A 20133-nucleotide genomic window follows, 5' to 3' on the forward strand; every position below is an offset into this window, starting at 1 on the left:
TTGGGAGAAAATTTACTCAGCTAAAAATAGATAATTTTGGATACTGTGGGATACTGTTATGGCAGGAGGAGACAGCGACAAGGTGGGTTTGAAAGAAGGACTAGATTAATTCCTGGGTACAGGCCTGCCCCATCCCCACCTTATGGATCTAGATCCCCAGTCAGGGTGGTTATGGCACAAGGAGTCCTATGGAAGCTATTTAATGTTCCTAAGGCATTTTGTTTGGCTTTGCCAGTCCCAGCCTAGTCTGGTCCACTCCCCTTGCAATGGACTGGAGAGAGGGACTCACCACAGGTTGAGCATTTTCAGGCAGCTACAGAGTATATAAAGAGAAAAACACAGAAAGGAAGAGAGAGAAAGAGAGAGATATTAGTCCACAGAGGTGAAATGGAAGCGACTCCCTGTGAGCCATGCAAACATGCAGTATGTGTCTGTGTTTAGTTTCTTCTTCTGTCAAGGTAGGGTGAGTAGGCCCAGGCCACTTGGTCCCCACGTTAAAGTGGAGGGTTCGGACAGGAGCCTGACGGAAGCATCAAGGTGGGAGCTGGATCTCAGGGGTAAGGCAAAACAGAAAGAGTTGGTGGGAGCTCCAGGGTGGGCTTTCCTGGGCAACTTCTAGGAACGCAGCAGGGGAAAGAGCAAATGACCTTGCCTGTAAGAACTCAATCAAGCACCAGGGGTGAACCATTTTGGTTCCCATATGAAGTCTTACTGTGCAATATTAAGCTAGCCTCTCAAATATTTTGAGGGAAAAAGAAAGTCCCTAGCCTTTGTGCAAGTCCAACATGCCTGATCAAAGCAGCTAGCAGTTAGCTCTTCCTCTAGAGAGGGAGAAAAGGTTTAAGCGACACTTACTTTATCTTATTAGAAGATGAATCAGAGGGAGGAGGGTCACTGCTCTGTATTAAGGTATAACTACCAGAGAAGGACCTAAATTCTACTCTTGTTAATGCTCAGGAGAAATGAGGTTCACATTTGTTAAATTATAGCTAAAGTCTGGATAACCAAAAATTCCTGTATTCTTACTGTAACAAAAATCAACCAAAAAGCTGCCGGCCCTCACCACCCTTTAAACCATAAACAAGGACATATGTCCTGGAGCTAGAGAAAAAGGGAATTCACATGTTCATTTTGTACACAGAACAAAACCTAAGACCCTGTTATTTCTTTCCACCTTTACACTAAACAAGCTGGGTGAGGAACCCAAAATCAAAAGCCTGAAAGTGAGTTTCCCCAGTACTGAGGTGTGTCTCAATATAAGCATCATCCCCCTCTACCCCACAAGCAGGCTGCATGAACAAATGGCATCACAGCTGCGTGCAATGAGGGGCTGTTTGGAACACCTCGTGCTTCTCTAGCTGTGACTTCTTCCCATGAAAATGATCAACCAGGTGGACACAGGGCTACCCTTTCCTTGCCCCCACACACAAAGGCCAAGAAAAATAACACATGGCTGGGCCCTGACAGTTCTCTGGGCAAGATGGATTGATAGCCCATGAAATCACTAAATGCCCTAAGCCATGAGCTTCGGGATGACATCTGGTCAAATATAATTGCTCCCCTATGCTTTCTACATCTTTTAGAAGGTCCAAACCTGAAGCTGGTGGCAAAGAGGCACATTTGTCCTTTTTGCTAAATGACAAGACTTTAAACTCTCCTTACATTCTAGAGGTTAGATTATACCAATACAGAATACACCAGATTGAAATCTCTGTGTGAATGAGCCCATATCTTACACACAGAACACAAATACCACACTCACATACACAATTAGTATACACATTTACCAAAATGAGATGAGATGAATGGGTTCAAAAGATAAACCTGTATAGGGCATAACATAAAACTAAAGCCCATTTGATTACTGCATTCAGAGTATACTATTAAATCCAAAGCTAAACTTCTAGCCTTCAAAGTAATAGCCACAAAGGTGAATTGAGAATGGGGTGGGAGCTGGGAACAGGTACGGCCATCCTTCAAGCTCTGACAATGTTTGGATCAGACCACGCTTGGTACAGTGGTTCTCAACATTGGCTACATGTTAGAATGACCTGAACTTTTAAAATTCCTGATGCTCAGGCTACATTTCAATAAATTAAATCAGAATGCCTGAGGCCAGACTCAGACATTTGTATTTTCTACCATGCCCCAAATGACTCCAAAGTGCAGCCAGTTGAGAGCCCAGAGGGTGGGAGTAACATATTGTTTATTTAAGATAATGTAATTTTGTATGGAAATCGAAAAACTGTGAGTACCATTAATATCTCCAAAGTCCCTGAGAATAGGAGCATGTTTCCTTATTAAAATGGCCTTTTCCTGGCATAACCAGCATAACCCTCACCCCCTTATATATCAGTGCCTTATACAAGCTGGGAGAAGAGCTCTGAAGCTGCCTACAGTTAGCAGGGGCTCAACAAAAGACAGTCAAGTCATCCTCATTTACTTTTGATGTATTGGGTAGGAATCCTCAAGCCCTGGTTTTCCAAGCAAAAATTTTCTTTTTTTTTTTTTTTTTTTTTGAGATGGAGTCTCGCTCTGTCGCCAGGATGGAGTGCGGTGGCACAATCTCGACTCACCACAACCCCTGCCTCCTGGGTTCAAGCGATTCTCCTGCCTCAGCCTCCTGAGTAGCTGGGACTACAGACGCATGCCACCACACCCAGCTAATTTTTATATTTTTAGTAGAGACAGGGTTTCACCATGTTGGCCAGGATGGTCTCAATCTCTTGACCTTGTGATCCTCCTGCCTCAGCTTCCCAAAGTGCTGGGATTACACATGTGAGCCACTGCACCTGGCCAAAAACTTTTTTTTGTGTGTGTGACAGGGTCGCACCTGTCACCCAGATTGGAGTACAGTGACATGACCATAGCTCACTGCAGCCTGAACCTTCCAAGTACCTAGGACTACAGGTGCATACCACCATGCCCAACTAATTTTTAATTTTTTTATAGAGTTGGGGTCTCATTATGTTGCCCAGGCTGGTCTCAAACCCCTAGACTCAAGTGATCCTCCTGCCTCAGCCTCCCAAAGTGCTAAGATTACAGGCATGAACCACCACACCTGGCTAGAAAGGACTTCTTGAAGGTAAAATGAGTTCATCAAATTGACTGGCAGGGCTGGGCACGGTGGTTCATGCCTGTAATTTCATGACTTTGGGAGACTGAGGCAGGAGGCTCACTTGAGCTTGGGGAATAGAGGCTGCAGTTAGCCATGATCGTGCCACTGCACTCCAGCTTTGGCAACAGAGAGAGACCCTGTCTCAAAAAATAAATAAATAAAAAAGATGGGCAGGAGACCAGGGGAATAGGCAGGAAAGACAACAATACAAAGTACATCTGGAAGGTGGAAGAATGCAGGTCTCAGTGGCATCTCACTAACTTACATTTAGAGGTATAAGAGTGTTCTGGCTTGTATTAAGCTACCTGGGGGCTCATGAGACTACTTAGGTACAATATCACTATAAATACATTGTCTGCTTCAGAAAACAACACCCTGGGATATCCTGAAGGTTCTCAAAGGGCTCACAAGAAAGGTCCTCCATATCAGGGATAGCAGCAGTTACTGACTCATGGTGTCTCTATCTCTCCCTACCTGGTATCTTCTTGAAGTCTAAATCTGGATCTAAATTTGGGATGGGGAAAAAAGTGGTAGAAATGCTGCTTTTGCAGCAGAATTGGCAGTTATCTCACCTTCCACCCCAGATTTTAAGAGTTTAAACACAGACCATGCAGCGCACCAAGGGGCTGGTGGTATGGGTGGGGCAAGACATACACATGCAAGAGAAGCAGAAAAGGGTGTGGGGCAACCTCCTTACCCTCCTGAGATGAGTATGACTTCCATTCTTTTCCCACACTCTCATTCACAGATGCAGACTATAATATTTTTCTTGCCTGACTTAGTCTCTCTGAAGCCAGAATCATTTGAGAGTGAACAAAATGGCCCTGAACTCCTTGTTCCATGATTGTACATCCAGTTGCTAGCCCACAATCAGAAATCGAATGCTATTCAGCATGGCCCATGGTTTAACAGCAGATTTTTCTCTATATCCCATATAGAGCAAGAAGCTCCACAGCCCCAAGAAGCTCATGGCTACTATCCACTGTAGCCCTGATAACATGATTCTTTCGGTTCACTATGTCTTTTTCATGTGAACTAGAAAAATGTGACTGTCTTCCCCGAAATCACAGCTAAAGAAGGGCAGTAGCAGCCTTAAGGTACCATGCAAAAATTAAAACAGTTAAGGAAGAAAGCTGTGGTTACAAGCATGAGAAATCCCGTCTGAGACGAGCAGCACACAGAGAGGAAGAGACAGAAAAGATTTTTCAACCCATGACTTAAGAGCCCCCTTGAAAGATGTACGTACTTAGCTTCCTCCACTACCTCCACCTCGGCATGAGCTGTGATTGGTGCATTGGAGTGGGCTCCCGTGGGATCATCAACATTCAGCTCTCCATTGGTTGAGCTAACCACCTGAAACAGAAAGACAGAAGTGTGTGACAGGCACCATGGCAACAGAAATCTCTTGCCAGCGCCAGACAGGGTCGCTAAACAGGCAGTGTCTGGAATGTTTGTTTTCCTGGGTTAAGGGATCAATTTAGGGAAGGTTTCCAGGCCCATATCATGCGAGAACACTAATATCAATGATGTAATCATATAATGATGATAATAACTTACATACTGAGTGCCTGCTCCGTGTCTGACACTCTGCTACATTGTGTGTGTAAATCTAATCCTTACAAAAATCTTATGAAATAGGTCATTTTACAGATGGAAACACTAACAAATGACTTAACCAAGGTTTAGAGTTAATATCTGTGAATTTCCATGAGGAAAATTTGTTCTAAACACAGATTCTTTCATATTGCAAAAACACACACATTACTTTGTTAAGTTAAAAATAACTGCATGGCTGACTTCTAAAGGTAAAATCACTTGGCTCCCTTGAATGTGATGGGTGAAGTCTAGTTCTCTCAGTTTATTATGCTATAATGATATAGACTTAGTGCTGATGTTGAAAGAAAAAGTTCTAAAAAGGAAGTCAACAGTGGGTACCAGAAACTATAAATAATCACACTTTCCTTCAGAAATTTCCTCATGGCTTTGAGCACTGGTTCGAAGTTACAAATAACAAGATTGTCACATCCTCTCCGACAAGAGGGAAGATGGTAAAAAAAACACTCTCCCTTGGAAAGCCAGTCTTATTTCAATGATCTTTATTTCAGGTTCACTGTCATCCCACTTCTCACTGATGGTCCCCGAAATGTAAGTGAAGGCTCTCACTCCTGTCATCTGGTTAATGTGGACCCGATCAGGCTTCTCTTGCATGTGTAGCTGCTTCTGCCACCTGGTTTCATTTCCAGCACATTATTCCTGTTTATGTGAGTGCTGGGAAGTGGGAAAAGGGGCCTCACTGCTGGACAAAACACTCTGCTTGTTAAAGACCTTGGCTGAAACATGGGAGAGAACACAAAATAGGATAAACAATTTGGATATCATATGCCCTTGGATAAGTACTTCCATCTATTTGAGATTGTTTCTTATAGGTTGATGAGAGAATTATACAAGAAAATGTATGAGACTGTCTAGTGTAATACCTAGCATAAATAAGGGAAGCAGCATAGTGTAGAAATTGCCCTAATCAGCCCTAAGTTTGAACCCCAGCTCCACCAGTTATTTGCTGTGGGTCTTTGGGCAAGATCCTCAGTCTATGCCTAAGCTTCCTAATCTCTAAAATGGGAGAACAATGCTGCTTACCTAATGGTGTTTACTGTGCAGACAACCCACAGAAAGTGCTTAGCCCAGTGGCATGAGACATGGTAACAGCTCAATAAGTGGTCATCTTACTGTTATTCTCTCTCCGTAACTGTTTATTCTTATCTGCCTCTAGCTCAGGGGTCCTCACCAGCAGTTAATCCACAAAAATTTCCTGAATAGTCATAAAGAGGAGGGTGGGAGGAAATATATAGCACACGTAGCCTTTGGGACAGATAGGGTGAATACTACTTACTAGCAAGCTATATCCACTATTATTTCTAAACAAGAAATAATTATTGTTCTCATTAGTAACCCTTTTTTATTTTTTTGAGAGAGAGTCTTGCTCTGTTGCCCAGGCTGGAGTGCAGTGGCATGATCTCGGCTCACTGCAACCTCTACCTCCCAGGTTCAAGCGGTTCTCCTGCCTCAGTCTCCTGAGTAGCTGAGATTACAGGTATGTGCCACCACACCTGGCTGTTTGTTTGTTTTGTTTTGTTTTTAGTAGAGATGGGGTTTCACCATGTTGGCCAGGCTAGTCTCGAACTTCTGACCTCAGGTTTTCCACCCGCCTTGGCTTCCCGAAGTGCTGGGATTACAGGCATGAGCCACTGTGCCCGGCCTCCAGCTGAATCTTTATAAAAGACTTTTATTTGTTTAAACACAAGGAGACTTAAAGATTAAAACGGATTAAAAGAGACTAAGACATCATAAAAGACTGATGAGGCATATTGCATTGGTTAATGTGAGGCATGAACCTTGATTAAATCCTGGACACTACAATATTAATTCTGGGGACAACTGGAATTAGGTGGAATGTGACATGAACTGTATATTAGATATTATGAAATTAACTTTCTTAGAATGTCTTCGTTCTTAGAAGATACAGGCTGAAGTACTTTGGGATAAGATATAATGATGTCTGCAACTTACTTTCATATGGTTTAGCAAGCAAACACACACACACACTTTCACTCATAGATTTAAAGCAAATACGGCAAAATCTTAATAATTCGTTCAGCAAGGTTAAAGATATGCAAGAGTTTATTGCATTTCCCTCCCGATTTCTCTGTAGAGTTGAAATTTTCAATACAAAAAGTTGAAGAAAAACCAGCAAAACCAAAAAGTTGAGGAAAGAGGGTATAGGGATTGGAAAACCACAGCTCCTCACTCTAATGCTATCCTGTTAATTTCCTCAGTGCTTCATTTGCTTCTTGTGGACATATTCTGGCTGCATACCAGTGATAATACTGGTAAACTCATTCTGTGAGCAAAAAGGTTACAGGAAACATAGTAAGTTTCTAGTGGACAATTCAGGAACTAGACAAGATGTTAAATAAAATGTCTTGGCTTCTACTCACACGAATGAAACATTAGTAAGCATCACCACTGAGAATTACCTGGTGACTCTGGGTCATGGGGCCTGCTCACAGCGTTTCACATGGCTTATACTTCCTAAATTCTCCTTGCTACAAATTGCCATTTGGGCCATAAGCACTGTCCTTGGGCAATCTAAGGAATAAGAGGTTATCCCCATTTTACAGACTAGACATCTTGTCTGTATCAATGAGCATGTGGTCTCAAATGAATGAGACATAAACAGAGCCTCCATTCTCTACTTTTAAACTTAATTGTACCAAAAACATACCTAAGACTTAAAGGCTACACATCTGGGCCTTCACAGCATCCGTTTAATTATTTCAGGTTGGAGGTCTGGTTTGTCAAACTACTGAACTGCAGGCAGTGGAACAAACACTGTGTAAGTGATGGAAGAGTTGGATTCTAGGCCTTGTTCTACCATTAACATCCTCTGTGAGCCCTATTTTCTAATTCCATAAGACAAGGCAAATGACCATGATCCTATCAACTTCATAAATATGAAGGGAATTAAATACAATGACGTTTAGAAAATAAATTTTAAAGAATTAAAAAGAATCTTATGAATAACAAATTACTGACATTTTAAACAATATTAACTTTATGTTTTTCTTTTTTCTTTTTTTTTTGGAGATGGAATCTCGCTCTGTTGCCCAGGCTGCAGTGCAGTGGCGTGATCTTGGCTCACTGCAACCTCTACCTCCCGAGTTCAAGCAATTCTCCTGCCTCAGCCTCCCGAGTAGCTGGGACTACAGGTATGCACCACCACATCTGGCTAATTTTTGTATTTTTTAGTAGAGATGGGGTTTCACCATATTGGCCAGGCTGGTCTTGAACTCCTGACCCCAAGTGATCTGGCTGTTATTTTTTTTCTATTAAATTTTTAGTATAACTTTATGGCCAGGTGCAGTGGCTCATGCCTGTAATCCCAGCATTTTGGGAGGCCGAGGCGGGCGGATCACGAGGTCAGGAGATTAAGACCATCCTGACTAACACGGTGAAACTCCGTCTCTACTAAAAATACAAAAAATTAGCTGGGCATGGTGGCGCACGTCTGTAGTCCCAGCTACTCGGGAGGCTGAGGCAGGAGAATGGTGTGAACCTGGGAGGCGTAGCTTGCAGTGAGCAGAGATCATGCCACTACACTCCAGCCTGGGTGACAGAGCGAGACTTCGTCTCAAAAAATAAATAAATAAATAAATAAATTTTTAGTATAATGTCATTATAAAAGGTAATAAAAAATAAGCTTCATCATAAAAAGCTTTATTTGCGGCCAGGCACGGTGGCTCGTGCCTGTAATCCTAGCACTTTGGGAGGCCGAGACAGGCGGATTGCCTGAGCTCAGCAGTTCGAGACCAGCCTGGACAACATGGTGAAACCCCGTCTCTACTAAAATACAAAAAATCAGCTGGGTGTGGTGGCGGGCGCCTGTAATCCCAGCTACTCAGGAGGCTGAGGCACAAGAATTGCTTGAACCTGGGAGGCGGAGGTTGTAGTGAGCCAAGATCATGCGACTGCACCCCAGCCTGGACAACAATGCGAAACTCTGTCTCAAAAAAAAAAAAAAAAAAAGATTTGCATACTTCAAATAGACATTTATTTTGTTTTAATCACTATTAAAATTAATAGCTCATTACTCTGGCTATACCAAACAAGACCAATTAATATCTTAAAGCATTACTCATGAGAAAGACTAAGACGAAGGACTGTTTTGACGTTCAGACCTGGTAATATCCCTTTTAGGAGTCTCAATAATTTGGGTTATTAGTTTCATTTCTCAAAATGTCACTGTGAGGAGAAATCAGAGCTGTGTACCAAAGGAAACAGTACTTTAACTCATGTGTCATTCTAAGTCTTATATCCTTACTTGGTCCTGAACATTTCTAAAACCTCCCTAAACATTTTAATTCAGACAACTTTAGAGGAACCTTTTTGAAAGGGAAAATATATTATCTTCTTGTATTTAGGCCTTCCACACATAAAAGATCTGTGGAAATACTGGAAGGATGAGAACCATGGGGGTCTGCCCATTAAATATGTTGGAACAGGAGCCTTCATGTGCCTTATCAGAGCAAACTTTTCTTGTCTTAGCATTCTGCACTCCCTCCCAGGGTCATGGTGTCTGCAAGTCACCCAGGTTAGGCCAAACATGATTTTACTACATTACCTCTGGCAAGTGAGACAACTCAGAAATATGTGGACATCTGTTGTGTTAGGAAAGTATTGTTAATCTGGTTTGCAAAAGGTATGCTAAAAACAGTGTCAGCCCAAAGAGGCCAAAGTAATGAGGAGCAGCAGAGCTGAACATAGTATTAGGTAAATGGTGTAACTGCCTGTCCTCTATCTAAGTGCCAAGGAAGCTGGTAAAACTTAGTTTATAGGGAGTAGAGGAAGTTGCATGTTTCAAAAGAGCTGCCAAAGACACCTCAGTTGGATCCATTTCTAAAGGACACTTTACGAGGTCAGGCACGGTGGCTCACATCTGTAATCCCAGGACTCTGCGAGGCCAAGGCAGGTGGATCACTTGAGGTCAGGAGTTTGAGACCAGCCTGGACAACATGGCAAAAACCCATCTCTACTAAATATCCAAAAATTAGCTGGGTGTGGTGGCACGTGCCTGTAATCCCAGCTGCTCTAGAGGCTGACAGGAGAATCGCTTGAACCCGGGAAACAGCAGTTGCAGTGAGCCAAGATCGCGCTACTGCACTCCAGCCTGGATGACAGAGCAAGACTCCATCTCGAAAAAAAAAAAAAAAAGAAAGAAATATGCTTATTTTGTAATTATAAAAAGACAAGGATAAACCATAATGTTAAAAAGGAAAATACCAAAGAGCTGCTCTTGCAGCTCTGTTTTGAACAAGCTGCTCTCTTCTATTGGTGTACAGATCCCAGGATCTCCTAACTTTATTATTATATTAGGGATTCCCTTTGTTTCTTTCGTGTGCTGTATCTCTGGTTTCCTGGATCCCAGATATTCCTTTCTTTTTATTTTTTTTGAGATAGAGTCTCGTTGTGTCGCCCAGGCTGGAGTGCAGGGGCGCAGTCTCAGCTCACTGCAACTTCTGCCTCCCGAGTTTAAGTAATTCTCCTGCCTCAGCCTCCCAAGTAGCTGGGACTACAGGTACCCACCACCACGCCCAGCTAATTTTTTAAAATTATTTTTTAGTAGAGACGGAGTTTCACCATGGTGGCCAGGCTGGTCTTGAACTCCTGACCTTGTGATCTGTCCACCTCGGCCTCCCAAAGTGCTGGGATTACAGGCATGAGCTATTGCACACGGCTGCTACTCTCTTGTTCTATTAATTCTGATAACACACATCCTCATGTGGCTTCATAAGAAAGTGTGCCTGAGAAATAAAATTGAGAGTTTTTTGTTTTGTTTTGTTTTAAAGAGACAGGGTCTTGCTCTGTCACCCAGGCTGAAATGCAGTGGTACGATCATGGCTCACTGCAGCCTCAAACTCCTGGGCTCAAGCGATCCTCCCGCCTAAGCCTTCCTGGCAGCCAGGACTATAGGCACATAGCACCACACCTAGCCAATTTTTCTGTTTTGTGTAGAGACAATATCTTGCTATATTGCCAGGATGGTCAAGAACTCCTGGCCTCAAGTGATCCTCCTGCCTAGGCTTCTCAAAATGCTGGAATTATAGGTGTAAGCCACTGTGCCTGGCTCCTAAGAGCAATGATTTTTTTTTTCTTTTTTTCTGAGACGGAGTCTCAGTCCATCACCCAGGCTGGAGTGCAATGGCGTGATCTCGGCTCACTGCAACCTCTGCCTCCCAGGTTCAAGCGTTCTCCTGCCTCAGCCTCCTGAGTAGCTGGAACTATAGGCATGCGCCACCATGCCCAGCTAATTTTTGTATTTTTAGTAGAGACGGGGTTTCACCATGTTGGCCAGGATGGTCTCAATCACTTGACCTTGTGATCTGCCCACCTTGGGCTCCCAAAGTGCTGGGATTATAGGCGCGAGCCACCACGCCTGGCTATCCTAGCTAATTTTTTAACTTTCTGTAGAGATGAGCTCTCCCTTTGTTGCTCAGTCTTGTCCAATCCATCATGGTTTTTTTTTGGGGGGGATGGAGCCTCATTCTGTCACCCAGGCTAGAGTATGCAGTGGCATGATCTCGGCTCACTGCAACTTCTGCCTCCCAGATTCAGGCAATCCTCCCACCTCAGCCTCCTGAGTAGCTAGGATTACAGGTATGCGCCACCGGGCCTGGCTAATTTTTTTTTTTTGTATTTATAGTACAGATGGGGTTTCACCATGTTGGCCAGGCTAGTCTTGAACTCCTGACTTCAAGTGATCCACCTGCTTTGGCCTCCCAAAGTGCTGCGATTACAGGAGCTACCACGCCCAGCCTCAATCCATCATTTTAACCTATATGATCCTATGTGGTTTTCTATAGGGCCAAAACTGTCTTTCAAGCTGTGATTAAGATCTTTCCATGAATCACTCCTTGTAACAGCATATCCTAGATGATCAAGGCTACCAAGATGCATTTCTACATGTACAAACCTGTCTGCACCTTTATAAGAATTTATGTTTGACAGCTCTGAGTTCACTGTGTGTCCCAACTGATGGTGTCACTTACCAGTATGAGAACAATATTGAGGCTAAGATTATTAAAAACATTCACATGTAAGACAAGTTAAGAGATACCAGGTGTTCTAGTACTAAACAGAAAAAAGAGATTCAGAATAGCCCAAATGAAATCAGAAATAATTTTCTTAAGATCACATTGATTCCAGGGAGAAAAAAGGAAACAGCCCAACTTCCTGGGTACCCACTCAGAAACAGATGACTTATACAAATTAACATTCTCAGCTTATGCGTTAAGGCACATATCATGGAATGAGCAACATACGCAGTCCTTTAGTCCTCTATTCAAAAAATACTTGTAAGTTTCAGGTCTTTACAATTCACAGACTTGACACTAACACAATCCTACCTTGATGTTATTTTTATGGTTTATCATGAATGCATCAAGGTGGTAGGACTAGGTTAACCAGAAATCAGTATCAGAAATCATATAGATGTTTCTTAGTCAATGACAACAGGAAGTAATCATTTTAACAAGCGACTCTTACCCAAGTCCACCTAGACAGAAAATCTACAGAGATACTCAATTAGCCCTTCCTATAAGCTTCCTTTCTAAAGCTGCCGAAGGTTCAGAAGCAAGCCAACATTCCACCAGCCAAGCTGGAAAGGCCAGGAAAAGGCAATAAAGGCAGTAAATACCTGCACTGATCCCCCATGGCGGTCTGCAGCCAAGTGAGACGTTAGGTATGAGGTATTGGTCTGCCGGCTGGGCTGAATTTCCCACTCTCCTCGGCGCTCTGATGATGCATTCTGCTTAGGCATTAGAAAGCATGAGAGCAAGATATGGAAGGAAAGGTGAAGCAACAGCAAGCAATAACAAAATCAAGTACATTCGTGTCCCTGTAGGCTTTTCTTTTGGTTTTGGATTTTAAACTAACAACCACTGGAAAGCAGTGAGGAAAGTAAGCTTGTCTACATTCATTTTAGCCTTAATGAGTCAATACATGAATCTATATCACACCCTCCTTACCCAGAACCAGAAAACCAATAACGACCAAAAGAGGAGGGAGGGGGAAAAAACACACACGTCAAAGCTGGGATTATCTTTTAGTTTCCATAGAGGTAAAATTTCAGTAGCCACTAAGCAGATCAAACTCAGAATGTTAAGATTGTTGGGAGTGGTGGCATACACCTATAATCTCAGCACTTTGGGAGGCCAAGGTGGGCGGATCATGAGGTCTGGAGTTCGAGACCAGCCTGACCAACATGGTGAAAGCCTGTCTCTACTAAAATTACAAAAATGAGCTGGGCATGGTGGCGCACACCTGTGATCCCAGCTAGTCGGGAGGCTGAAGCAGGAGAATTGCTTAAACCCGGGAGATGGAGGTTGCAGTGAGCCAAGATCGTGCCACTGCACTCCAGCCTGCGTGACAGAGCAAGACTCCATCTCGAAAAAATAATAATAATAACAAAAAAAAATTGCTACATCGTTTGCCTGGTTCCTCTAGCTAACAGCGTCTAGACTGGAATTAGAAAAAGTTTACTTATTAATATGATACTATGAATTATTTTCTTCTGGAAAGCAAAAGGAGGGTCGACCTTCAACTAAAAACCTCTTTGGATTCTGCTTTCACCTTAGTATCATTCAGGCTCTCCTTCTTTACCTGCTTTTTAGATCTGCTACTATTCTGATCTTGCTCATATGTGACTTTTGTCCAGAAGAATCTGTTTAGGTGCCTCTTCCCCTGTGCCAGATGGCTGAGTTGTTAACATCATAATGCTCAGCTGTAACAGTCCTAAGGCTCTACAAAAATGAAAAATGAGTAGTTGGAGAGGCAGCAATGAGGGATTAGTAAATCAAATTTTAATTGCTGCTGATATAAACAGCTGCAGGGGTTACGATGTGATATTGCTGCTCTGCATGAAAACCAGAAAGGACTATAAATCTTACAAATGTTCACAGCTATAAAAGTTGTATTCTATAAAAAACGAAGGGCAAGGAAGTAACGGTTTGAGGGTCTATATTCACTCCCCATATTTCAGTATCTCATTGACAAGAGTTGCTTAAAGCTCACCCGTAAGTCACCAAAAAGGAATTTCTCGTAAAAATCAGAGCTTTGTACACCAGCTACAATTTATTTATTTATTTATTTTTTGAGACGGAGTCTCGCTCTGTCGCCCAGGCTGGAGTGCAGTGGCGCATTCTCGGCTCACTGCAAGCTCCGCCTCCCAGGTTCACGCCACTCTTCTGCCTCAGCCTCCCGAGTAGTTGGGACTACAGGCGCGCAGCACCATGCCGGGCTAATTTTTTTGTATTTTCAGTAGAGACGGGGTTTCACCGTGTTAGCCAGGATGGTCTCGATCTCCTGACCTTGTGATCCGCCTGCCTCAGCCTCCCAAAGTGCTGGGATTACAGGCATGAGCCACTACGCCTGGCCAATTTACTCCTTTTTATTAATGGAATACGAAGTCATACGGACAAGAGTACTATAAAGGATCCTGTTCATATTTTCTCTGCTCTTCCTCAGAGAATAAACATATTCTATGAGAAGGCAGCTGTATGGACTTGCTCTATTACCTTATAAATGAGGGGTTTGATTTTATGCTGCTAGTTATGTTAGAGAGAATCAAAGCTACCCAAAATATTCCCCTACTACAATTATTTCTGCCAAAAGAGGTTCAAATGTTTCATTTTCCAAAATAAGACTGGTGTACAACATAATCATAAACTTATTTTTATTTTTTTGGTTGAGAAGAGTTTCACTCTTGTTGCCCAGGCTAAAGTGCAATGGCGCGATCTCGGCTCACCACAACCTCCGCCTCCCAGGTTCAAGCGATTCTCCTGCCTCAGCCTCCCAAGTAGCTGGGATTACAGGTATGTGCCACCATGCCTGGCTAATTTTGTATTTTTAGTAGAGACAGGGTTTCTCCAGGTTGGTCAGGCTGGTCTTGAACTCCCGACCTCAGGTGATCCACCTGCCTCGGCCTCCCAAAGTGCTGGAATTACAGGCGTGAGCCACCGTGCCGGCCATATTTTATAAACTTACTGACATTGTCTATATCCTCAGAGCACTTAGTCTTATTTATTCTGACTGCTGGAGATCTGAGAATAAACCTATTCTTGTAATATTAGAAGTAATATCTATAACTAAACCTATCAGTGATAGACTTTTTCAGTTCTCTAGAACTTTTTATTTTTTGTAATATTTAAATATAATATTTAAGCTCTTAAACTATTATACAGTACTGTCAGGTTTCTAAAAACTTAAGTGCTTAAAAAAATCCAGACAATGATAAGCCATTTAGTGTTGAGTTCTATGATACATACTAAATGCAATTACATCTCATGAATGCTCTCTGTTTTTGCATTTGTTTTTTTGTTTTGTTTTGTGTTTTTGAGATGGAGTCTTGCTCTGTCACCCAGGCTGGAGTGCAGTGGCACGATCTCGGCTCACTGCAAGCTCCGCCTCCCGAGTTCCCGTCATTCTCCTGCCTCAGCCTCCCGGGTAGCTGGGACTACAGACGCGCGCCACCAGGTTGCTAATTTTTTTATATTTTTAGTAGAGACGGGGTTTCACCGTGTTAGCCAGGATGGTCTCGATTTCCTGACCTCATGATCTGCCCGCCTCGGCCTCCCAAAGTGCTAAGATTATAGGTGTGAGCCACGGCACCCAGCCTGCATTTGTTTTTGAGGCAGATAAAATAGAAAATGGCTGGAAATGTATGTTCATGTATACTCATGGGCTTTTAAAGTTAAGAAAACCCTGGACAGCTGATCAACAATTATTTCCATTTTTACTGACTACACATAAGAACTCTGGTTTTATGCTATTGTCTGATTCACAGGGCTATGTGGTTCTTTATATTCATTCTAGTTCAATAAATAAATTGTTGAAAGATTTAAGATTTTTGTTTAAATGAAAATACCAAGACATTTTTCAAAGGCCTAAAAATCACATTCCATCTCATTTCTCAAAGCAATATGCTATTTATCTTTTAAAGATAAATAGAAAACTAATGTTAACACTCTAGATTGCTTCATAAATGCTTCCACTATGATGAAGGAAAAACACACTATACCATACTACTGCCCGCCAATGCCTTCTGTATCTGTTGAAAACATCAAAACTAAGTACAGATGTGAACCTAGGGGTTGCGGGTTTATTACTTAGGAAACAAGTTTTCGGTAAGATGTTAAACTCTAGGGCTACTGTTTTCTGGAATTTAAGAGCTTGGACCGGTATCTAGAGGATAACATAGTAGAAAGGGCCATTTGCAGTTTTAGAAAGCAACAGAATGCCTAGGAAGTAGATGAAACCAAAGAAAGTTGACAACTACAGAAGTCTGCTAGTGTAACTCTCCGAGAAAGGTATTCTAGGCAATACTGTGTACACAGGAGTTATGATTAGGCCTCATCAGCACAGTAGCTAGTTAGATTAAGCAAACTAGTAGAAGAGATCAGCATGTAAATCCTTCATTCTTAAAGATCACTCATGCATACACATCTAATTAAATGTCACTCAAGAGGTGCATGAGAGAAAAGTCATTCAGCAAAGTCAATTTCTCTGCATTACTTGAAAAGCAGAGGTCCACATGGAGTGTTTAAGTCCCCCAAAGCAGGAGCAGGAATCTCAAGTAGTGGTAACTCCTTGGGGGAACGCTTTAAAATTTTCAGTCGTGATTGCATCACCTTCATGGAAATGATTGGTTTACTATGTAGTAGGTAAATCTTGAAACAAGAAAGTAGCAATCCAGCATAGCATAAATGAAAGGTAAAGGTAACAAAAATACTTGAGAAAACATAGAAGACTGTTGAAAAAGTGAAAACCCCCACCTATGCCCTATGGCAGGGGAGAAAAATCTCTCCCAGCATTCATTTGGCAGGGATTAATGTAAGAGTGACACTAACAAAGTGCCATAATCCCAGCACTTTGGGAGGCTGAGGGGGGCGGATCACCTAAGGTCAGGAATTCAAGACCAGCCTCACCAACGTGGTGAGACCCTGTCTCTACTAAAAATGCAAAAATTAGCCGGGAGTGGTGGCATATGCCTATAGTCCCAGCTACTTGGGAGGCTGAGAACCCAGGAGGCAGAGGTTGCAGTGAGCTGAGATTGTGCCACCACACTCCACCCTGAGTGACAGAGTGAGATCTGCCTAAAAAAAAAAAAAAAAAAAATCACCAAATCCTATTCTTCATAAAAAACTCATTTTAAAAAATTATTTTTGATTACATATACAAACAACTTTATCTACTTCACTTTATGGCTCAAAAAATACCTTAAAAGCTGCCATTTATAAAGAAACATTTTGGCCTCTCATGTAAGTCTTCTCAGCCTCATTAACTGTCTTCAACTATAAACTAACAAGAATGAGACTGAATAGTACCAAAAGGTTAGCAAAGAGAATATACTGGATTACATTCTGGTTTTATCACACTTCCAATATTAAAATTTCTTTTTTTTCTTTTATGATATGGTGGGGGTAAGATGGAAGAAGAAAAGAATGGAACAGGAGCCAGCTGTGGTGGCTCACGCCTGTAATCCCAGCACTTCAGGAGGCCGAGGTGGGTGGATCACAAGGTCAGAAGATTGAGACCATCCTGGCCAACACAGTGAAACCCCGTCTCTACTAAAAATACAAAAAAAATTAGCCAGGCATGGTGGTGTGCACCTGTAGTCTCAGCTACTCGGGAGGCTGAGGCAGGAGAATTGCTTGAACCTGGGAGGCGGAGGTTGCATGAGCCGAGATCGCGCCACTGCACTCCAGCCTGGGCAACAGAGTGAGACCCCGTCTCAAAAAAAAAAAAAAAAAAAAAGTATATACTTGAACAAAACTAAAAACTTCCTTCTATTAAGCTCATGAAACATAACCAGTTTTCCCATGCCAGACAGGGGTTATGCCATGTAATCTGTCATTTGTGCAGAGATATCCTGTATTCTATAAACCTTATCAAATATGAGGGAAGTCTAAAAATCACTGACAACAACCTGAAAAGGGGATTATTCCCAGGCTCAACACTATCCAGAGACGAGAGTATCAATTCTGTGACGCTTTTAGAAAAATCACGGAAACCACCCTAGAAGTCTGCAATTCTCTATTCAAACTCTGCCCTATCCTTACAATGGTGTAAGATACCTCCCTAGGAAATGTTGGTTTATCTAGATAGGATTACTTCAGAATCACCAAGTTTCCTCCTACAAGGAGCTGGGTTAGAACACAGGTGTCTGCTGAAATACAAAACACTTAATACATACAGAAAGAAAAAAACTTTTAATATGGAATACAGAATTAAGAGAAGAGGTGAGCCGCAGTGACTAGGTGATAGAACAGAAGACGCTAAGGAATCTATTTTCGGTTTTGTACTTGCTTGTTTCAAAGCTCCTCTCAGAGTAAAGGTCCCAGAAATGAGGAGGGGAAGACGTCTCCTGCACTGAGCTCTATGTGGACCTGTGGCCATCCTGTGGCCAGGAGGAGTGTGCAATCTCTGTCTGTGCTCCTACTGGATGGCAGGCAGCATGTTAGGAAACTGCACGCAGGTCAGAAGGAGGCAGATTATCTCTGCGCAAACTTAGCCCCTTCAACTAGCAAACCCTGAGCCTCGGTCAGAACTAAACAGTACTCTGTAAAAAGACAGAAACAGATAACTATATCAGCTTTTTTTTTTAAGGTATTCATTTTATGAAGATAACTGACTACCTTGCCTATTTAGCAATGTGGCCTAATGTTTCCTTTAGAAAAATTATGCTCATAACAAGCTGTAGTCAGTAAGCATGACAGCACTAAGCCACAATATCTTTTTCTTTTTCTCTTCTTTTCTTTTTCTTTTTTTTTTTTTTTTGAGACAGAGTTTTGCTCTTATTGCCCAGGCTGGAGTGCAGTGGTGCGATCTCGGCTCACTGCAAACTCCGACTCCTGGGTCGAGCGATTCTCCTACCTCAGCCTCCCAAGTAGCTGGGATTACAGGCATGAGCCACCATGCCCAGCTAATTTTGTATTTTTAGCAGAGACAGGGTTTCACCATGTTGGTCAGGCCGGTTTTGAACTCCTGGCCTCAGGTGATCCACCGCCTTAGCTTCCCAAAGTGCAGGTGTGAGCCACCGACCCCAGCCAGCCACAATATATTTTTCTAAGGCTTTATGTCCTTTAAATGTATTCCCTTACAGTCTAGATACAAACAAATCCAAAACACTCTTTTACTGGAGGCATATCTTCTTCAGACCTCACATGATTTGACTCTTTTAAATTCTGCGTTTATTTTTCCGTGTATTATAAGGTATTGAGTTAGTTTAAATATGGTTCTTTTGGAAGGATGAGAGATTACCTTTACTGATCTTTGATTCATATTTTCCTAGTCAAATTGGAGAATTTGCAAGGGAACAGTCCACCTAGTACAAAATTACAAAGAATAAATTCTTTCCCTTAAACATATGCTACGCATCTCTTTTCACATGGCGAATGAAAACAAAACAAAACAAAACACCTATGCTACACATACAAAAACACAAAAAACAGTAAGTGACATTTTGGGGTAGGATACCATGTCTGTTACCATTTAAAAGCTTTTAATAGTCAATATGACTCTCTCCAGTGTCAAAATGGGATCTGTTCTCTCTAACCTGCTAGGCTAAGTAGCCCTTCTTTTTCACATACCCACAACAAAACCCACCATAATAAAAGAGGTCAGCCAGAGAAAAAGGAGACGCTATCATAACTCCTGAACCATTGCGGTGTAATGTTTATGTAGCATTTACGTAAGGATTGTCACAAGCTTGGATTTAAAGTACTGAAAGGGCAGGAAGAGTGCTGCTGCATGCACATAGGAGTCAATGCAACAGTCTACATTTACTGTGTTGAACAAGCACACTGAATAAAACCTATTACAGTACAATATGTTGTACTCTAATATCAGATATGTGGATACCGGCAGGACTTACTTCCTGATTGAATTTGATCAGATAATGCAAAGGAAGTTTTGCCAGGTAGAAGCAAGCAGGCAGAACTATTAAGGTTTTCATCCCCTTTCTGCTGGATTGTAATATGCAGTTCTTTAGAGAGGAATCAGACCCATGGCAAGATTTACAACTTTTGGTACTGGGAAAGGACAAACACGAAGTATAAAATGATGGAAAGACTAACTCAACTGGGATCTTTCTGAATGGATCTAGCTTTTAGGAACATTTATTCTATCCAAATTCATAGTTTAATTATAGTTCTCTAGTTAGGTAAAATTTATGTTCAAAAAAATTGTGCTTGGCCAGGCATGGTAGCTCACACTTGTAATCCCCGTTACTTGGGAGGCTGAGGCAGAAGGATCACTTGAGCCCAGGAGTTTGAGACCAGGAGGCCCTGTCTCTACAAAAAATAAATAAACATTAGTCAGGTGTGGTGGCTCACGCCCATAGTCCCAGCTGTTTGGGAGGCTGGGGTGGGAGGATTGCTTGAGCCCAGGAGGTCAAGGTTGCT

At 42.2% G+C, this 20133-nt stretch overlaps 1 protein-coding gene across 20 annotated transcripts in view; it reads right to left on the bottom strand.

Moving 5' to 3' along the window:
- Positions 1–20133, bottom strand: part of CSNK1G1 (casein kinase 1 gamma 1) — a 180499-nt gene that overhangs the window by 10242 nt on the left and 150124 nt on the right. For 6 of the 20 annotated variants that reach the window (XM_019010529.4, XM_055362555.2, XM_055362556.2 and 3 more), the window contains one exon: positions 4365–4471. In XM_019010529.4, the coding sequence (XP_018866074.1) occupies positions 4365–4471 (107 nt within the window). Of the gene's footprint in view, positions 1–289; positions 314–4364; positions 4472–5197; positions 5449–6370; positions 7017–12368; positions 12480–20133 lie in introns of those variants that run through there. The other 14 variants (XM_055362551.2, XM_063698617.1, XM_055362548.2 and 11 more) reach the window with 8 other exon arrangements.

The sequence above is a fragment of the Gorilla gorilla genome, chromosome 16 (genome assembly GCF_029281585.2).
Source record: "Gorilla gorilla gorilla isolate KB3781 chromosome 16, NHGRI_mGorGor1-v2.1_pri, whole genome shotgun sequence".
Lineage (NCBI taxonomy): Eukaryota > Metazoa > Chordata > Mammalia > Primates > Hominidae > Gorilla > Gorilla gorilla.